We start from the raw sequence: 20,630 nt of genomic DNA, 5'->3' as shown, positions 1-20,630 counted from the left end.
AGCAGCAGAGTCCATTTCCATCCCATTTATACATTGCCTGGGATATGGTACCTATTCCTTTAGGGTCAGCAGCAGGTGATTGTGCTGCTCCTGAACTCAGCTTAAACTGCTTTGTCAAGAACATGCAATTTCCCTTCCAGAAAGTTTGCAAAGGGGAAGAATCTTAAGAGACGCACCTGTGTGGAGGGCTGCTGCTGGCCACCAGGAGTGGAGGGAGACATCCAAATTCATCCTGAGCCATGGCAGAGCATTGCTGGGTGCTGCACACCCCACAGCTGTGTGTGTGGAGGAGAGCACACAGACACATTTCTGTGTGCGATCCGTCTCCACCGGTGAACCCTTGTGAAACCAGGACCAGTGACAGGACTTGTAAATCAACTAGGAAACTTGTCCTGAGTCAGGCTGAAAGCAGCCCTGACACCTCAGTTGTGGTTTTGATGGAAATCTAAAAGCATTAATATTATGAGACACTATCCTCCACAGCTTCTGCACCCCCTAACACATGGCTTTGTTTTCTGTGCTCTCTCAACACAGGAAGATTTGCACTTCCAGTGGTGTCCATCTGAAGGGATGTTTTTAAAATCAGTCAGAACACTCTGGACTGACACCAGGGTGATTAGTTTCCTGCCAAAGACCTTGCTTAATGCAGTAGGCTGGTAGAGTATATAAAACCTTTGGGGATATATAAATAAAAAATGATCACCATGAGATATTGCTTTCTGGGTTCAATTCTAAAATGCCTGAAACTGAAAAAGCTCCATTAAACAAGGGACAACTGGTTGTGAGAATTACTTGGGCTCAGAAATGATGCAGTGTTTACAACAATACAGGTCCTGTCTGGATGAAGCCCATAAAGTCTAATAAAGGAACCATGTGGGAGAGGTTCAGCATCCTGTAAGACTGGCACTCATGGCTGGGTGGGAAAGGGGGCTTCACCAACTCACAGAGGCATCTGCATCTCATTGCTGTCACTTGAGAAAAGCATCTCAAGTCTCCTTGCTGATTTAAGGTAGTATGTGCTCATTTACAGGACGCAGTGACACAATGGTCAGGGCGCAGGCTCTGATGATCCAGAATTACAAGCAGACAGACAGCATTGGCTCTTATGGGAGGACTTGGGAAGGAGTTCAAATCACCTTTACTCAGTTTCAAGGAGTTTTGTGAATAAAACCCAAACTTTAGAAAAGATGTGAGCTTTGGGAAACATATGAACCTCTGCAGAGTTTGTGGGTTTGCCTGGAGCACTGTAAGAAAGCACCTTCTCACCTGCAATAATCCCACAGAGAGCAAACCTCCTTCCCACCGCTCCCTGCTCCTGCCCAGGAGCTAACTGAGCCTTCTTAGTCTGATGGGAACAGAGGCAGGGATCTGACATCCCAGACATCCTGCTCAAAAGGCTTGGGGTCTTAAACACCTTGTGAGAGCAGCTTTACCAACCTCCTTGCACAGAGGAGAGGGGACAGTGTAGAGGCATGAAGAAACCTGATGAAGTTTGGTGCATCAGTGGTCCTTACCTTGGGCATCTTGCGCAGATTGGGAGAGAGCTTCAAGCAGGTGATGTGGCCTCTCTCATCTCCGATGATGACAACAGGGTACACGGGGTTAAACTGGATATGGGTTATTTTATTTTTCTTCTTGGCCACCACTATCTGAGTGCATAGAGCTTCGTACTTATTAATGCTCAGATCAAACACATGGGCCTGGAAAACAAAAAGGCAAAGAACACAAAGGGGTTAATCAGGCAAGAACATCCCTCAGCAGAACGATGCCTGGAGAAATCACAGAGAGAAAAGGTCCCAAGCAAAGGCAGCTTCAGTACACAATTACCATCCACCTTCAGAGGCTTTGTCCTCTTTTAAGTAAGTGATGTGCAGAAGCTGCCTGCTGCTTTTGAGGGACTGTCCCCCTCCTGCAGGGACTCACGGAGTGAGGAGCAGTTCCCTGATGTGGGTGAAAGCTCTTCCCAAGACTGTTGCAAAGCTCCAGCTGATGTGGACTGGAGAAGGCTCAGAGCTGGCATTGCTAACCCCACAGGTCTTAATCCCCCTTCCCAGTGTTGCTAGTAATGAGACAAGCAGGTGTTAAAACACAGTCTAACACAGATTGATGCACCGAGTGGGAAACGCTGTCAGAAGTACCGATTACCCTTTATTGCAGAGCTTTCTAACATCTCCAGCTTAATAATAACATTAAAGGATCAAATCAGCAATTAATAGGGAAATTATGGGAACATGGACAGTACAATTAGGGATGTACCCTGTAGTAAAGCAAGGGAAGTACAGGCAAACGCACAGCACAGACCAGTTTGGTGCTGTCAGTCCTCTCTGGTCCAGGTGCTGCAGATGCTGTGCCAAAACAGACGTTTTTTTACTGACAGGTAAATGTTGGCCAAGCAGGAGAGGCAAGGATGGAGGGGGGCAGACCCAAAGCCTTGCTCAAGTCAGATTCCCAGTGGCACAGACCTCAGACCTACGGCACTAATCATCAGTGACACGGACCTGCCACATGGCTAACTACATGGTAATGCGCGTTGCACCGCGACTCCAGTGGGAAGAGTGGAAGTCACTCCAGAGAATGTGTTAACCTAACATTGTCTCCCAGTAATTGCAATTAGCTCCTGTCATCGCTACAGCCTGCAAAGGCTAATAAAACACGACGTTCCTCTCTTCCCTGGTGCTGAAGTGAGCACTCTACAGCATGCTGGACTCCCGCCTTGAATCCATCATGCACACCTTCAGCTTTGCGTTTCTTTTCCCATTTTTGTCTTCAGAAAAGCTAAAGAAGGGATTATTTTATGCTAACAAGTACAGTGGGAATATGGGGGAAATAAGGACTGAATTACTTTCGTATCTCTTGCCAGCTGTATCTTGTTTACCAGCACTTAGGAGCCAGATGAGATGTATTATTTCAATGTTGTGGCCATGCCCACAATTTGAATCTAGAAATTATCTGAAATCTGACAGCAGCACACTATAAAAGCTTATTCCAAAGAGCGTGAAAGGTTCTGTATCAAATCACTACATGTGCTTTCTCATCACACACCAAGGCGGTGAATTTATCTGAATCCATGTACTGCAAAGAGCTGGGCAAGCTGCAAGAGCACAGGTACTGGGCAGTCTCACGTGTTGCTGTGTCTTCATAGCCGTTTGTGATATACTTGGGCTGGGCTGTGGAATCAAGCAAAGGTTTTTCAGGTGCAGGAAACAAGATGAGGAAAAGTCCCTTCATGCTGGAGTAAAATAAGACTTTTCCAGACATGGAGGAGCTTGGGAAGTGGAGAGTGTTCTCAGACGTGTTTTAGAGAAATCTACAACAGTTTGTAATTCCAGAAGGGAACCCAGAGCATCAGCCACAGATAAGGATCTGCAGTTTGGAGAGCCCTTCCCTGTGCCCTGTCATCAAAAGAATAGCTGGAAAAAAGATGTCAGACTGATCCGCTCAAAATACCAGATGCCAGAGCTAAATTCTGAACCTCAACCTGAAACTCGAGGTCCCACACTCCAGCCAAAGTAATCTCAATTTCCTTCCTCTAGACATAAAGAAGGGTTTCTGTTCTGCCTTGTATTTATGCCTGCTGTCTTACTGTCTCCAAAAAGGAACAAGCTCTCTTTTAAGCACATCAGTCCCCCATGACCCACACTTACTGAAGGCTTAATTGCTTGCCTTCACAGAACACATCTTTATTAATTTAAGGACGTGATTCACCTCTCCCCACAATGGCACAAGCTCAATGCTAAGTAACCTGAAAGCCCAGGAAACACCCCTTGCTTGAGTAGCATCGATTAATCCAGAAAAACAAAGGCAGCATGGAGCCAGCGGCTGGGTTTTGTTTCAGCAGCGAGGTCTGCACTGCTGCTTTACAAGGCTGTCGGTGTCTCACACCTGCACACCACAGCCAGCACTGCAGCGTAGCAGAGATGGCATTGTCTGAAGGCTCAGCTGGGGGGTGCTGAGCAATGCAAATTACTCGGGGCGAGGCTGTTTTTCAAAAATGCCACCGACAGCCCAGACAAGCAGAATGCCTGGGACAAGAACTCGAAACCATCAGCAGTGTGGAGAAGGTCAAAAGCAAACAAGTTTATGAATGTTCCTACTATAAAGCTCCTCTTTTATGAGCTTCTAAACAAATAGGCTTGTTTTCTTTTGCCAAGGGATTCATGGAAAAGAACAATTTATTCCAGTTCTCCAGCTGGAAACAACAGCCTCATATCAGCTGGCAGGCGCTCCAGATGGAGGGGTGGGCCATGGGCGTTAGGAAGGACTTCAGAGGCTTTGATTTAGAGCTTACAGGCACTCTCAGAGGAGGGAAAAATGGGGTCAGACCAACACTGTGCCTTGGGAGCATCCTAGAACAGGCACGGGGCTTTGCACAAGACTTAAAGCAGCCTCACGGTGCTGCAAAGGGCTGACTGGCACCGTCTGCAGATCTGCCTGGGGTCTGGGGCAGGACTTTCTGCCCTCAGAACAGGAGACTGAAATCCTGCAGCTCTCCTTGAGGGCCCTAGGCCCAGAAGCTGCCCAGCTGGCTCAGGTCGTGGGATTAAGGAATATGGATCAGGCTCCGGTTGGATTTCCCATCTCAGAGGTTCACCAGCAGCACACAGCTTCTCTCCATCCCAACACTCCAGTGGCCTTCGTCCCCCCAGACTACAGATCACCACTTACAGCAAAGACAGCCCGCAGGGCTCACAGGACGATCCCTCCCTGGGTACCTGACCCCAAAAAGTGCCACCTGGCCCTGAGCATGACTCCAGCATCATCTCATCCATGGGGATGAGAGCAGCCACCCAGATGCCACCAGGCAGCTGGTGCCAATTGGCTTTTCTGATGAGGGCTGATGTTTGTGTAATTTCCACATGTGGCAGACAAGTGTATTTACATAATCACTTACACACAGCGTGTCGCATCATCGTGGACTCCTACAGCTCGCAGGGCAGATGCTTCTACCCATCTGGCCCCCTGTTCGTCGCTCAGTACCACGGCATCACCCAGGCTTGTATCTCCAGCAGCGCAGGAAGGCAGCGATGCTTAACAGCATGCGACACTTCACAGTTCAACGAGTCCATGGGAAACACAGCAATTTGCTCATGGTCCCAGAAGCAGAACGTGTAACTTTGATGGGAAGACAGCACATAACAACGTGCCAGTGCAGTGCCCTGTGCTGGGACAGCAGCTTGGGTTTTAATGGTCCCGATAACTGTGTAGGAACAAAAAGCACCCCCAAAATGTATCCGTGTTAGTGATTACAAAACAGCGATGGGCTCCCTGCACTTACCCAAGAACAGCTTAGAAAATCCAGCATGGAGGTTTCAAACCCCTGATTTGCAGCCTTTGAAAAGTGTTTCCTCTGTGGTGCATGTCCCCAGGGGCAGCTGGAGCCTCCTGACAATAAAGTTGCTTTTCTCTGACACCTTCTGCAGATCCTGCAGAAGCAAGCCAGCGACCCTCAGGGTCTGCAGACCACGGCTGCCACCTTCATTCGTTCTGCTAGGCATTGAAATAGTGGGAAAGGGCTTTTCAGGCAACAACCACCAAAGGCAACCTGGAGTCCCATCCCCAAAGTGCCAGACAGTCTGATGCCAGGCAGATGTTCAAAGCAAACTTCTCCTTGAAGGAAAGACAGTAACTCTGATAAGCCAGTAGCCCCCAAAGGTGAGCACTGAAGTTAAGCAGATGCCCAGTTATCTGTGAGATGGGATCAGGTGGATCCAGCAGCCTCTGTCAGATGCTTTTTATTCAATGAGAACATTTTAAAATTACCATCAGGGTAACAACAGAGCCTCCATGGTACTGGAGATAATGGCTGTAACTGCTGTGCTACAGTTGCAGAAAATATTTGACACAAATGAGCAGCTTTGATGCCCGACTCTCAAACAGCTGGAGGAGAAATTCAGCTCAGATGCATCCAGAGTCATGCAAATACATCCCACCTCCAGAGACTCCCCAGTGAGGCTCCTCATGGCCACTCTGTAAGCTTGGCACAGTGCAAATCCAATGCTATTAATGTATCTCCAGCATTAAACTGTGTTCAGTGTTTTGAACACTTCACTTCTCCCCGCCTGCTCTGCAAGCTGCATTTTCAGCCTGAAAGCCATCCCAAGCTCTTGTCTGCCCAGCAGCTGCCAGCAGCTCCAAGGAGACCTGGAGACCTCTGTCCTTGTGCTCTGCTGTCCCCCCTGTCCTGCAGCACAGCAGCAGGGAAGGAAATGTCAGCGGACCCAGGGGAGAGCTGCGCCCTCCAAGCAGCACCACACAAAAGCAACCAAGCTCTCTGCCAGCAGAAGAAACAAGCTGACATTTGTGGACCGTGAGGATGAGAACCCAAGAGCTACCTGGACCCAATCTGCTTCTACTGCATGCCTCGAACACAAGCTGGGTCTGCCATGGATGCAGCCTTTGCTGTCCTTTCCTCCTGGGTTTACAAGCCTTCATCCCCCAGCACTGGTCTGGACAATGCCCCCATGCTCAAAAACAACCTGGCAGCAACCAGAACCAAGGCTGGGGGAAATACATGGATGTGTGCAAGAGCAAAGCAGATGTACCTGGTAACTTGGCAACAAAGAATAAAATCAGTGCAAGAGCAAAAGGTGAGGGGTGATTTAATATCGTGCTGCCCTTTACCAGCTGACATCTTCTTCTTTGCTTGGCTTTCGCTGTCTGTGTGATGGATTCCCCTCATTTTCTTGACTGAATCATGATACCTCATCCATTAGCAAACTCCGCAGATGATTTGTTTCAAATTCTCAAATAGTACATATATTTAACAAGTTCTCAGGTCACCCCCAACCCTTGTCTAGCACCGGTGCATCCTGAAGGCACCGGGCAGGCAGGGCAGCCCCAGCTTGCATCGAGGCCAAGCTGCCGTGTGCTGGAGAACTTACTTCATGCCATAGCTACAGTCCCACTGCAGCCAGGTCAGTCTGGGGAGCAGCTCCAGTACAGTTAATTTTCTTTAAGAGGACATCTTTAAGTCACATGTGCAATTTGAATGGGCTGTAAGACATCCAATGCATGGGGCAGGCAGGGGCTCTACAGGAAGAAAGGGGACCTGGCTCAGAAAACCTTCATTGCCTCCCTGTTTCTGCAAGGACGATGCAGGAATGATGATCCTCTGCTGCCTGACACCAGCACCAGGCAGACCTACAGACACATGGGTGCTCACTGCATTTTCATGCTAGTGGAACAGGATTCACCCAAACTGTTACAGGCATGTTCGGAGGTAGCTTTGAGCTCAGGAGGGTGAGCAGGAATCCAGAAAAGCCACGGTTTGAGCTCAGCCAGGTGGCTGCATGCCCTGGGGTGCATGCAGGAGAGGACCAAGAGCCCTGCAGCATCTCTGCCCTGCAGCACCTCTGCCTGCTGCTCTGAAGTGTGCAACACAGCAGGGAAGAGAGGAGCTGTGCCACCTGGCTTAACGTGGGGATGGAGGGGAGGGCTTCACTGCAGGGCTGCATCTCTCTGCTCTTCCTCGTTCACCAAGAACTGGGTCGCTCACAATTTGACATGGTAGGAAAACAGCCTCAGCCTCAGCTGATTTGACTCCGCTCCCACAAGTCAGTAAGAAACCGAAGCCTCAGCATGCAGAAGAGCTGTTATTCATTCAGACAGGCTGAGGACCATTTAACCTCCACAGAAAACCCTGTCACATTGTTTTACAAGGAAGTGCTTGTTTATCTGAGCTAATTTTCCTGTCAGTCACCACTTCCTGCCAACCAGCTCTGCTCCGGCAGTCTCAGTGATTAGGGTAATCTTCTTCATGTCTTGGTCCTGCACACTCCTGGAAGCTGTTATCTGGTGCTAAATGGCTGATACATGCTACCCCAGAGCCGGCTGCACTTCAGTTTGGTGTAATATGATTTTCTTGTGTTGCCCATGACTCTTTTATTTTTTTTTTTTTTATCTTTAACATTAATAGCATGCTTTGGAATGAATCACAAACTCAGCTAATGTTTCTCACACCTCCTCACAAAGCCTCCTTTTGCTTTTCAGTTTTATACCAAATTTAATTTGTTACTTTTCACATCACTTCTGAAAGGTGAAAGCCAAACAGAGAAACTAATCTGCACTGAACTCGTGCGATGCTAGGCTGACAAGAGCAGCCAGCACTTCTGCACCATGCTGCAATCCCTTCTGTAACACCAGGGATGACCCCTCCTTAAAGACCAGCACCCAAAGCCCAGCCTGAGCCCTGCTCGTGTTTATGGGGTGACTGCCCCCGCATCTGCCAGGATTTGACTCGGAAGCACAGCAGTGAGAGCACAGCAGTGCGGTCAGCCCCGGCCCCTGCCTGCCTCACGGTCCTGCTGCTTCCCCAGTGAGTGCTCATTTCCCACTGCACATTTGGTTTGTGTTTTTATCGAATTTCATCTCATTGATTGCAAATTGCTGCTGAGGTTGTCGAGCTCATTTACAGTTCCAGTTCTGGCACCAAAGCACTTATAAGTCCTCCCCACTTAGTCCCACCACAATTACTGCTGAGTTTCAGCGCCAGCCCTGTCCCTGAAGCATCCTTAGCAGTGCTGCACACCACTGAGAACGATTTCCATTATGCCACTTCCACCTTCTCACCTGCCTTGTAGTTTCCTTACAGGCTTGTGCCAGCAGCGTTCCTGAAGTCACCCTGTACAGATGAATTACGTCTCCTTCCTCTGATCTACCAGGCCTGTTACTTCCAAAAACTGTATTAGATCAGCTTTATGTGATATGGCATTACTAAAGCCTTACTAGACTGCCTGTTCTTTGATCTGACAGTGCTTATGAATAGATCATTCAATTACTTGTCCCAGAGTCTTTCTGGATAGCACATTTAGGCTGCCTACTCTCTCCTGCCTTATTGTGATCTTGAGACTGGGCACAAAGTCTTTCCTTCTGTCCCCTGGCACTTCCCTACTGTACCAGCCCAAATCAAATACCTGAACGGTGAAGAACTGCAAGGCTGTTTCAACCAGCTCCTGGGACAAATCTGCCAGGGTTCTGTTACACGAACACATCCCAGTTGTGCCAGTCCCCTGGCTCTCTTCCTACCATTGCCAACAGCCCAGCCCCTGGTGTCAGGCTGGAACTACCTCCTCTTCATCTGGCATCAGGCTCCATCTCTTCCCATGGTGGCAGGGTCCTGGCTATGCCCCGTGTCAATGCTGGATGCTAGGATCCATGCAAAGGCAGGCAGAGGCACAAGCAGGGGCAGCACAGAGTCTGAAGGGGGAAGCAGTCACATCTCTCTGCCACTTGCAGTCCTGCAGCAAGCCAGCAAAGCTATTCATAAGGCAGGTATTGAACTGTCAGGGTTTGGAGACTGGCATTTAAGAAGCACCAGCACGGATTTCAGGTTGTTATAAAATGCCAAGCAATAAACATCAAGGTTCAGGAGCTGCTGTCTCTGTATGGGAGGAAGGAGCAGACAACTGGGGGGCTCCCAGTCACCCCCACTTGCAAATTCAAACCTAAATGAGGGGCCATTCCCAGTGACAGCTAATATGAGCTGCAAAGAGCAGAAAAGCATTTAGGAGCAGTTTGCTACACTCTTCCAGATATTCCTGATGGGCTCAGGGCTCCCAGTAGGTTTTTACACAAAGTCAAACAGGTTAATCAAAGAAATCTTTGGAGATGCTGCCCAAGCCATTTGTTCACACACGTTTGTTCACACATTCATACAAGCAGAAAAGGGCAAAGTTGATTCCTGTGTAGCTGAACGAAATAGTCAGTCTCAGCAGGTGGGTTTTGTTAAAATGTTATATTTCATAAGCTGACAGAGTAATAGCTCTAGTAATGAAAACTTGGCCTGGGAGCATCTGCGTAAGAAACATTCCATGCAAAGCCACTGATAAAGGTTTAAATTCATCAGTTTGACTTTTCGCTGAAACCAACTACTGTGCTCACAAAAATCACCTCACCTGCCACTCAGTTGCTATGGGACACAAGGCAGTGAGCAGCAGCATCCTGAGCTGGCTGATGCACCTTCAGGTTTGGAGCCCACCAGAACACCCTATGAAAGCCTGGGAGCTGTGGCAGGACAGAGGTGAGGACCCAGACCCTGCACAGACACACAACGGTCTTCTGGACTAAGAGAAGCTGCTGTGGGAGAGAAATCCCAGAGCACAGAGAGCCTGGTGGCTACGGGAAGAGAAGGGAGGGCAGTCTGGCTGGCTTGCAGTAAGTGGAAAGCAGCATTAATCTCAGGGACTCTGTCCATCTACCTCATTTAGCGTAGACATGTCGCCAGCCCTTGTTTAAAAGCAAACACGAGTCTGCCCAGCAGTCCACATTAATCTCAAAGATCCAGCAGAGAATAAGAAAGGGCCTTTTAGGGTTTGTGGTGGAAGAAAATGAGCGGTTTTACTCAAAAACAACCACTTTGCTGTGAATGCAATTTAGAAGCCATTTTAAGGAAGTCCCTGCCCACTTCAGTTTGCTCTAAGGTCCTTCTGTGTGATGGCAAAGGGACCTATACTCATTTAGTGTTTCCGCACACCAGGAATTGCGCAGCCCTGCCAGGACAGCAGCAGTCCCCAGAGCACGGGTGGACCCACGGACTCCTGCAGAAGGACAGGAGGAAAGACTTGGATGTGGCAGGGACATTTGCAGCCATCAGGAACTCACCGTCCTGACCCTCCTGGGCAGAAGTAGAGAGCGATGCCGAGAGGTTTGCCAGCATTCGTGTTTCGTGCCCCACAAGGAGAGGCAGGATTAGGTCCAAAATACCCTCTGAAATATTTGCAAATCTGAAAGGTTTAGCAAGCCTCTTATCTGCAAAGTCACTCAAGCTTTTAAAGACAGAGATTGGCTTCCAGTCAATGTTAAATGGGCAGCAAGTCTCTGGGAATTGCTCTGTAAAGGCACGCACGTGGCAGTGCTAAACTGGTGTTTCTCTCCTAGCTGGGAAAAGAACGGGTATCAAGATGACAGACAGTTTTTCAGCATCTTATCCGGTAACATGCAACAGAAACATGGTCTTCAAGACTCCTCATACAAAACAGTTGTCCAGTAAAATGTGCTTATATAAGCAGGAAAGGGCACGCCGGCTTCCTGAGCAGCACAACGCATTAGCTAGTATCCTGAAGGTCACCTCAAGTATTTCATATCTCGAAAGGTCAACAGCTTCAATAATGGGGGAAGAGTCCTGGAGCCCTGGAGCATATGTCTGCCCTGCTTTCTCTGTACTGTGTGCACTCAGATGGCTTTTATCTAGAAGCTATCAATATTTACTAAGGGCAGCTATAACATCACCCTGCTCTTGCTGCATTAGTCATGAAGGACACAAACCACAAAAACATAATGGCAAATGGTCTTGTACTTAATGCACGCTCCTGAGTCACCTGCTGTAAAGCTCCTGGGATCCTCCTTCTCACACAAGGACATTTCATAGTGTCACAGAGTTACGAGACAATTCAGGTTGGAAGAGACTCCCAGAAGTCTCTAAGTCCAAATTCCTGCCCAAAGCAGGGGAAGCTCTGAGGTCAGGCGTGGCTGCTCAGGGCTCCACCTAGTCTGGTCTTGAAGACCACCATGGAGAGGTGGTACAACCTCTCTGAGTAAGATGTTGCACTACTTGATTGACTTCATGACGAAAAAGTTTTTTCCTTCCGTCCAGTCTGAAGGTTTCTTGTTTCAATTCATTTCAGCTGTTGTGACAGAATCACAGAGGTGTAGAACAGTTTGGGTTGGAAGGGACCTTAAAGACAATCTAATTCCACCCCCTGCCATGGGCAGGGACACCTCCCCCCAGCCCAGGCTGCCCAAAGCCCCATCCAGCCTGGCCTTGGGCACTGCCAGGGATGGGGCAGCCACAGCTCCTCTGGGCAGCCTGGGCCAGGGCCTCACCACCCTCACAGTGAAGAATTTCTTCCTAGTATTCAACCTCAGGATGTGTCTCATTGTCCTTTCATGCATTGCTGTGAAGAGCCTGGCTCTAACTTCTTGATGACCTCCTTGTAGGCATTTTCAGGCTGCTGTTAGGTCCCTGCAAAGCCATCCTTTCTCCAGACCCACCAAGCCCAGCTGGACAATGCCATTACTGTCACTGCATGGGGCAGCTGTGGCCTCCAGCTCGGGACCCAGACATCTGGGAATACTTGTGACAGGGGTGTCTGGCTTATTTAACAGGCATAACAATTCGTGTGTGAATTCAGCATAAGAAAACATCCACATGCCCAGAGTGAGCCAGACTTGAACGTTTGTAGCATCACCCGTGTACAGCACAACCTTCCAACACCACGTCCTTTCTGAAGGAAAGTAAGCAAAAGAACCTTCAGAAAGAAATTTCAGGTTCGAGCTGATTCGAGCTTTTATGTTTCAATATTTATTTCTGCTTCAAGTGGAAGTTTGAGATAGGCTCACAGCAAGCTCCCAAAGGTGAATCCTGCTGAATGCTGCAGGGATTGAATTGCTCCCCTACCCATTTCCCTGCCCTCTGTTCTTACAATAAACTGATCAATGTCCCCTGATTTTCTGCACCCTAAATGTAGGAGTTTGGCATCCAAATCCACCTCCACAGTCTTTTTTTTTATTTCCAAAGCAGGTCTCTCATTCCAGCTAGCCTTTTTCATTGTGTTAGGTTTCTACCACTTACAGTCTAAAGCCATGGAAATGAGGTGTTATCTAACCTCATTTATTTCAGTGCTAATCACATCAGTATCTGCACCCAGGTCCCTGCAGGAAACAGCCTGGAGGGACCACAGAGCTGCTGCCAGCCAACTGAGCTGCAGGACTCATGTTTAGAAATAACAGATTTCTCCACCTGTCTGCTTTAGGAAACACTACGGAGTCTTCAAGGAACATAAGTGTCATTTGAAATGCAATCACAGAGCAAAACTGCAGCAGACTTAGCAAACTGATTAAAACCAATGCCAAAAGCTCACTAGCAACAGCTCTGAGTGCATCCAGCAGAGACCAGCTTCTGTAAAAGCAGTTGACTGTCCACTCCTTTTAAAGTCAAGCAATTTATTTAGCACCTAGCTATACAACTGGGAGCTTCTTTTCAGGCAGCGTTGGCACAGACATGCACGTCTCAGGGATCATTTTATTTTATTTCAATTTTCATTGTAAGTCATTTATGCTCGTTCTGAAATAAAATGGCCATCAGGCAGAGCAGGACACTAAGGAAATTACCCAGAACATGATGAAGAGGAACAGGAGCATTTAGTATCCACTGCATTGGCTGCAGAACGTGCACACTTGGGTTATCTATAAAGAGGTGGTGCTGTCTGAAAGAAATGCCCATCTGCCAGCTCACAGGTTTCATCTTAATGCTCCTGATACTTAGAGCTTTTCTTAAATCCCCACCTCCTGGAGGCATGAAGACTGAGAGATTCTTAGACTGATTTCCAAGTCAGTCTTATCAACTAGGGGGACAAAACATACATAAATTTTGGACACAACAGCTTCGGTAAGGAAAGGCATTTTTCAAAATATTCCAGGTATCCCTTTAAGACCACAAATAAGGGCCTGATTTTAAAACCACCTCCAGGCAACCTTCAAGTTTTGCAGGCATAATTACGTGTGGATGCAAAGCTCAAGGCTGTTTCTGAACAGGAGGCCTTTAATGTTTTATTTTCTGGCTGCATGTCCTGTAGTTTTCTGTATCCTGTTAATGTAGATTTTTTTTTTTCCCGGCATTAATGGAGCCTGTCCTTTGCGAGGTGCTGACTTATTCCCAAGAAGTGAATTCTGCTCCGAAGTGGTATATCTCCAGGAACGAAAAGGCCGTAAACAACTATTTATTCCACTTCCACTGCAAATCTAAAAGGTTCTTTTTAAAATAGAAACTAAACCGTGTCTCAGAGTTACCCTGCTGCAATCAACATGGTTAGTGGGTAGCACAGGGGACCAGCATTGCTATCAGCATCAGTCCTGGCCAGTGTACTGCAGTGGGAAGGCAACTCTTGCCTTGACCTTTCCTGCTAGACAGCACAATGCAGGGCTGTTCCTGACTGATGGTCACTCTTGAGAGTCTGGGATTACAGACATAAAGCAGACTTAGATCCTACTCAAGGTGTGTATCTTGGTTGTGGTGCTGCCAAACGAGCTTCTCTTCTGTCTAATCCGTAGCCCCAAAAGAACTCCAGGCCTCTGGATGACGCAGCTAAGGTGACTCTGCAGCAACACAACTAGTCATGACAGCCGTGGCTAAGATGAGGGTTGGGATGGAAAGACCTCATTGCATAAATTCTTGTCAAGTCCATAGGAGCTTTTCTATGATGGGTAAAGCTCTGACAAAGAACCCAGCCCATGTGAGTGGCAAGGAGCCTCCCTGGAGATGAGCTACTGCAGCAGAAACTTGAACACATGAATAAGAAATCCAAGTATGCCCCATGTTAAACCTCTACCTGCTCGTGCTGGCCCGGATGTATCACTGCCTGCAGACATCTCTTCCTTGTCCCCACAGATAGATGCCAGGACACAAATGGACTACACAGAGCTAACCCAGCACTCCGGCACAGCTGTGAACTCCAGCCAGGTTTGGGGGCTCACACAACAGTTCACGTGGGGAACAAGTTGGAGCATGTGTCACACAACGCTTTAGGCCCTTCATTTGGTATATGGGAGAAGGGGGATGGGCAGATTCACGAATAAAAGGCCCAATCTCAATCCTGCCTGCAGAGGGAAAAGCACCACCATTGCTTTATTTAGGCTGCAGCATCCTCAAGTTCCCAGGGAGGACAGATGCACCAGTAAAGATATTTCCATTGCATAGCTTGAGAAAGACAAATTCACAGCCTGAGCCACTGAATCTGTGAAACGAATTTTTTGCTACAACATAAAGGTTAAACTGCAATAAAGTTGCTAAGGCATCAATTCAGTGATACAGATATATAAAGGCCATCTTTTTGCTAGAGTAATTTGGCCAAACTGCACAGACTTTCCAATTTACACCAGCAAAACACGTAGCCCATGGTGACAGAGCAATGTGGTCTTACAGTACAAAACCACTGTTGACAGATAGCTACGTGTCCTGGCTACTTGCCAGGCCCGAATTAACCATCTGAGCTACTAGGATGGATGGCTAGGGGCAAAAATATAACTGCCATCATCTCAACATTAGGATTGTTCTAAGTACTTCATTACCAAGTCATTACTCTTGGAGACAGCCTGATACAAAGGGAAAATGCTGATTTCATTTTATTTAATGGGAACAAAGTTCTATTGGCTGACCCTGGGCATATTACTGTAATTGATTTTTTAGTATCAATATAAGAATATATTCACTTAATTCTATTGCTTCCCATTACCTTAGAGGCTTGGAACCAATGCCCAGGTGTCAGCTCATGCTGGGGGTGCCCTCCTCTGGAGAATCATCTCTCCATCCCCAAGGATGCACTCGTTAATGAGCTGTTTTTACATAGAGGGAGTTAAAGTGTTTTTCTCTCAGCATGAACTAAGAGCTGCACACCTGCTTTGATGTGGTTGGCATGAGTAATTTGGGACTTGTGTGTGTTTGCAACACTCACCTCAATGAGGGGGAGTAGTGTCAATAGTATCAAGAAAGCAATGCATACCCAGGGATATCCACACCAAGGGCAGGAAAGCATAGGAAAAAGCAGCCTGTGTCCCTGCCCCCTGTCCTGTTTTCCCTTCTGTCCTCTAGGTACCTCCATCGCTGGAGTATGAGGAGAAAACCAGGACTGCAGGGAGGCTTGGCTAGCTAATGCCAGAGGTTGTGTTTGGCCCCCAAGAAGGACCCACACCTAGGGCAGAATGCCCACATGCAGCCGCAAAGGGCTTGTCGAGGCTGCATCTGCTAAAAGTTCCCCAGTTTGTGATTTAACATCAGCAATTGCATGGCAGGGATGCAGCTGAGAGATTTTTGGCCTTGTTGCTTTTACAAGTGTGGTAGGCCTATGGGGAGGAGGAATAAGAGATACAGCTGCCCAAGTTTTCTCAACTCTGTTGGACTCCTGCGTCCTCTGAAATCAGGTTGGCCAAAAGAGGAATTGATAGCTCAGGGGCCTCAAGCTACTGAAGTGACCCTGCCCTCCCAAGCAGCCCAGGCAAACCTCAGACAAGTTGGCCCCAGTCACTGGGCTGGATTCCAGCTGGTGGCCAATCCTCAGCTCCCCGATGTGCTTGCCCAGGGTTGGGATGACCTGTCCCCTTGCTCAGCCCCGATCTCCCCTGACTTTCTCCCAGCTCAAATCAGAGCAGTTTTGCTCCCAGCCTCTCACCTTGCCATCAGTGGTGACTGCAGCAAAGACCGTGGAGGAGTAAGGGGACCAGGCAACGTCCCCTACGGCAGAATGCAGGTCATAAATAAACATCGGAGTCCTGCAAAGAGAGACCCGGACTCAATTAAACAGATGCCACTCTGGTAGTGAAACACTGAGCTATAAACATGCTGCAGCCTATATACAAGGCTAGCTGCAAAAGTGGGAGATGGAGTATTTCCCTATGCCAGATACCAGCCAGGGTCTGAGCCAAAGGCAAAGCAGAGCTGAGCATCAACCTAAATGGGCCTGGATTGGTCCCACTGTGCTGAGAAGACAAGTAGGATGTTTCTTTCTTTCTGAAAGCATTTTGAAAGCTTCCATTGCTTACAGTGAGATGTAGTCTCTTTGCTTAACAATCACAGAGGAAAAAGTGATTTTCCCTCTCTGGACTTCTGACAACACCATTGAATATTAGAGCAGTATTGGCAACACAAAATATTTGACTCTGACTGATGTACAACAAAATCAATTTATGATTGAAAGCAAACATTTCTCAACCACTAACCCTGAACTTCATTATGTATTTTTAAATGTTGCCATTTTCTGGGGCCTCTCTGGTTCTTCCGAGGCGTCTGGCCCCTCAGGCCATATTCCAGCCCCTAACATTTCTCTAGATCATTGCTCCAGAAAAATAACCCTGCCACAGCAGGTTGTTGTCTGAAGACAGACGGGCCAGTCAGGCTCTGCTGGGCTGCACTGCTTGGCAAATTTCTGGAGCAGCTGATGCTAAACCTTATACATTATACTTCAGGAGCACAATCTGATTCCTCAGCCACAGAGAACAGAGAGAAGAGACCAATATCAACACCTAGGAGGGAAACTGAGACTGGAGTGTGAGCAGAACCAACATGTGCAGCTGGATTGTTAGGCTACACCTCACCAGCCACACCAGGACCCAGCAGGACCTACTTGATGGTGTGATCCCAGATCTTGACGGTCCAGTCAGAGCTGCATGAAATGAAGACTTTCAAGTGGTAGGGATTCCAGCTGACTGAATCCACGGCCATGTGATGGGCTTCAAAGACATCCAGAAACTGGCTCGAATAGCATTTTGAACACTGCAATGGAAAGAACTAGTCAGTTATCACAGCTAGACTTTCTTACAGAGTTTGTATTCCTGGAGAAAGATGCGTGCAAATACTTTTATGGCCTCCCAGTCTCTTCTGGGCTGGCTGGGAAGAGGCAGCTGGTACCCAGAGGTGCTATAGACACTAAATCATTTAGCACATGCTGTTTCACCCCACTTGCAGGCAATATTGAGCTCCTCTCTGCCAAACACAGAGATGAAAATTGGTTGGATTTACAGCTGGAGCCAGGCTGCAGAGCCCACTCTCCACTGGAGGAGCTCCATCGCCTCTTGCCAGCCCGAGCTCCTGCTGTGCCTCTGTAACAGGCTCTCAGAAAGGCAGGGTTGAACAACTCTCATGTTGCAGAGAGCACACAGCACAGTACATTTGGTCTGTTGCAACTGTAATTCAAACCTTTAATAATAATGCTCTCAGTACAAGAATGACCTACCAGACCCTTTGGCTCCAGGGGGGATTTTGGGAACACGCCCAAATTCCCTTCCCTGCCGTCACCCCATGACATCCTATGCTAGCAGCCTGCACCACACACCTCTGCCCTGGGGATCTTCCTCTTGTGCCACTCGTCACTTCCCAGAGGGGTGTGAGAACCGTGGGAGGGTGGCCAGCACTAAGCCATGTCCCCAGTGGGCAGGTGGGCTACCCCATACCCCAGCTGGTGTGTGAGTTCATGAAAGGGAGGAGAAATTGCGGTCTGCTTGTCTGCAGGATACAGGGCTCAACCCACATCCTGTCAGTTCTGTGTTCTCAGAAAAATTAGGTTATCCTCCCCAGCCTTCCTCCCACAGAGGGAACTGGGGGCTTCCTTCATTAGCCACAAGGATCCTCAACTCATGAATGAAGCCCTCTTGGTTGTTTTCTCACATGCAAGCTGTACCTACACAGCAAGTTTAGGGTGGATTCAGGATTTTCCATCTGTCTGCCTTGGTGCCGTCACTAGAAGGACTTTTCAGCACCTTTCCCTGCTCCCTCGTGAATGCAGCAAAACATCATCTGCCCATGCAGCAGGATTGCTGAAATGTTACATGACTTTAATTCTTGCAAATGAAAGCTCTAACTAATCAGGAGGCTTAACTACTTATTACACATGACATTCACTGTCTGGGAACTCTGACCCCTTTTGCTCCCAATGTCCTTGTGTGCTAGGACAGGTACTGGATTAAGGGTGCTAAACTCTTCACACTGCAGCAGCTCTAGCATCCCCGGAGGGGGACTGTGGTAGGAAACAGAACCAAGAATGTGCCTCATGTCCCGCTGAGATTTACTGACAGTGTCTGTGGCTTACTAATAGTTTGCTGCATACCCTGTCTCTGAGCCACTGTTCCTGCGTGTAATTATGGTAGTGAAATCTCCTTTAATGGCATGTTCCATAACTTTACTTCATAATTCTTAATGTTCAGCCACCAGGAAAATTGGTACTTGGCTTGTTTTGAAAGTCACTTTGCTGGGAACAGACAGAATGGGTCACGAGTAATTCATCACAAGAGAGAGGCTGCTTTATTCGGCTGTCTTTCCAAGTAGGTGGATTGAAGGTCCCTAATACCTGACGACTTTGATCAGTAAGATCTTAACAAGATCTATCTACATCCAACAGATCTGTAATGCTCAGAGGTCTGCTTTCAGAGCCCTGTTGGGGCTGAGCCTGTGCTAAGGGCAGCTCTCTGGTCACTAGTAGAGGAGGCCTGTGACACTCAGGTGTGCTGACCCACCTTGCAGTCTGCAGGTCTGGCTCAGAGCTGAGGTCCAAGCCTTGGCAGGAAAGGGACCCACAGTTTTCCCATGAAATCAGCAGCAAAAGGGGCCCTGTAGGGCCTGGATGGTGTCCCTTCTGAGAAACAGACCCTGTGTGCCTGTCTGAACCCTCAGCCATACGTTGTGCTCTGGCACTGCCTGCCAGTCCCACGCCACATTCGTTCCATCCTTCAGTATTGTCCCTGCTGTGTGAGACTGGGCCGTGGTCTTCCCCAGATGTGTGTTGAAGGAAGACCACGAACTTGAGCAAAAGCTCAGAAAGAAGTACGACTTTAACAAATAAAAGAGTTTCTGAGCTACCTAGAACTGCTGGCAAAGTCCTCTGCTACTATTCACTTTAAAAAGCATACAGTTATTAGACACATGTCAGGATGAAAACAAAACTACTGGAAAATGTGACGCCTAACTTCTGACAAGACAGCTTTGAAGAGCATGAGTAGATTCAAGGAGCAGGCATTTGTGCAGCCTGTCTGATCTTCTGCAGCACTGCTCAAATATGCTGAAAGTGTTTTTCTCCTATTTAAATGGTGGTAGGTGTGTGTGAATAGTAAATGGTGTTTTTATGATGGAACAGGAAAGCAAGAATGTGTCTGTGGCAACACATGAAACCAGTAACAAGATGACTGGTGACAGGGTTACAAAACAAATGGGAGGAATACTGAGAGGAAAGGACAACTCCAAGGACGCACAACTTATTCGTAATATTCATTATTAGAACTTCAATTTATCCTAAATGTTAGTCTAACATAAAACTCATTTGCATTGATGGTGAACAGATGTTATTAGTGTTCTTATACCATAGAGGGTTTCTTTAATTCCCTATCAGAAATACTAAGAGTCAAAGTAATATGCAGATCTAAAAAAAAAAATAATCTCTTTCAAAGGAATTTTGAGTCTGGCAGCAGAAAGAGCACTGCCCAACACCAGCACTGCCAGGCACACCAGGACACCCAGCTGATCCTCAGAAACTGCCAACTCAAATGTGTCCCATGGTGTCGTGGACTGCTGTTACAGCCACATCTGAAGCTGTTGGACTTTTGCTCAGTGTCCTCTTGTACAGATTTGTAAGAGAAGTGCTCAGATTTGTAGAAAGGCTTCCAAGTGGGAACGGGTGAATGTGAATGCACTAGGAGAAACAGCAGAAGAGGGTAAAACAAAGAACCTATGTTAACTAATGGCAAATGCATCCAATCAAATGATAAGATAGCCAGACAGAACAAACTGAAGCCACAAAGATAGAGTGGCAAGAAGATGAGGAACAAAACTCAAGCTTTAAAATATCCAGACAAGGAAAACAACTTTGCCTAAGATGGGGCAAGACAAGATACCGAGGCAAAAGCTCTCTCCATTCCTGAAGGGTAAGTGGAAGTCGGAGCATGTCCAGAAACCAGTTTGTCATCATCAATTAAGGAAAACCCAAGAGATGTGATAACAACTCAGCAGGCAGTGTCCTTTGTCCTCTGTAGATCTGCAAGAAATCCTGGCCTGACCACACAGGTACAAATGTCCTGGTGCTTGGTATGAGAGAATAAGTGAAATCAGTTTTGTTGAAAATAAGAATAATCTTTTATTTCTATATAGTCTTGCACTG

At 47.7% G+C, this 20,630-nt stretch overlaps 1 protein-coding gene across 3 annotated transcripts in view; it reads right to left on the bottom strand.

Annotated features, from left to right (window-relative positions):
* DNAI1 (dynein axonemal intermediate chain 1) overlaps positions 1–20,630 on the bottom strand; it is a 138,714-nt gene that overhangs the window by 24,331 nt on the left and 93,753 nt on the right. For 2 of the 3 annotated variants that reach the window (XM_084505063.1, XM_084505064.1), the window contains exons 17-19: positions 17,112–17,260; positions 16,161–16,260; positions 1,515–1,700 (exon numbers count right to left, since the gene is read on the bottom strand). In XM_084505063.1, the coding sequence (XP_084361189.1) occupies positions 1,515–1,700; positions 16,161–16,260; positions 17,112–17,260 (435 nt within the window). The remainder of the gene's footprint in view (positions 1–1,514; positions 1,701–16,160; positions 16,261–17,111; positions 17,261–20,630) is intronic. The other variant, XR_014687447.1, reaches the window with a different exon arrangement.

The sequence above is a fragment of the Aythya ferina genome (genome assembly GCF_964211825.1).
Source record: "Aythya ferina genome assembly, chromosome: Z".
Classification (NCBI taxonomy): domain Eukaryota; kingdom Metazoa; phylum Chordata; class Aves; order Anseriformes; family Anatidae; genus Aythya; species Aythya ferina.
Note: the sequence above shows the minus strand (reverse complement) of the source record. Positions and strands in the feature narration are given on the sequence as shown.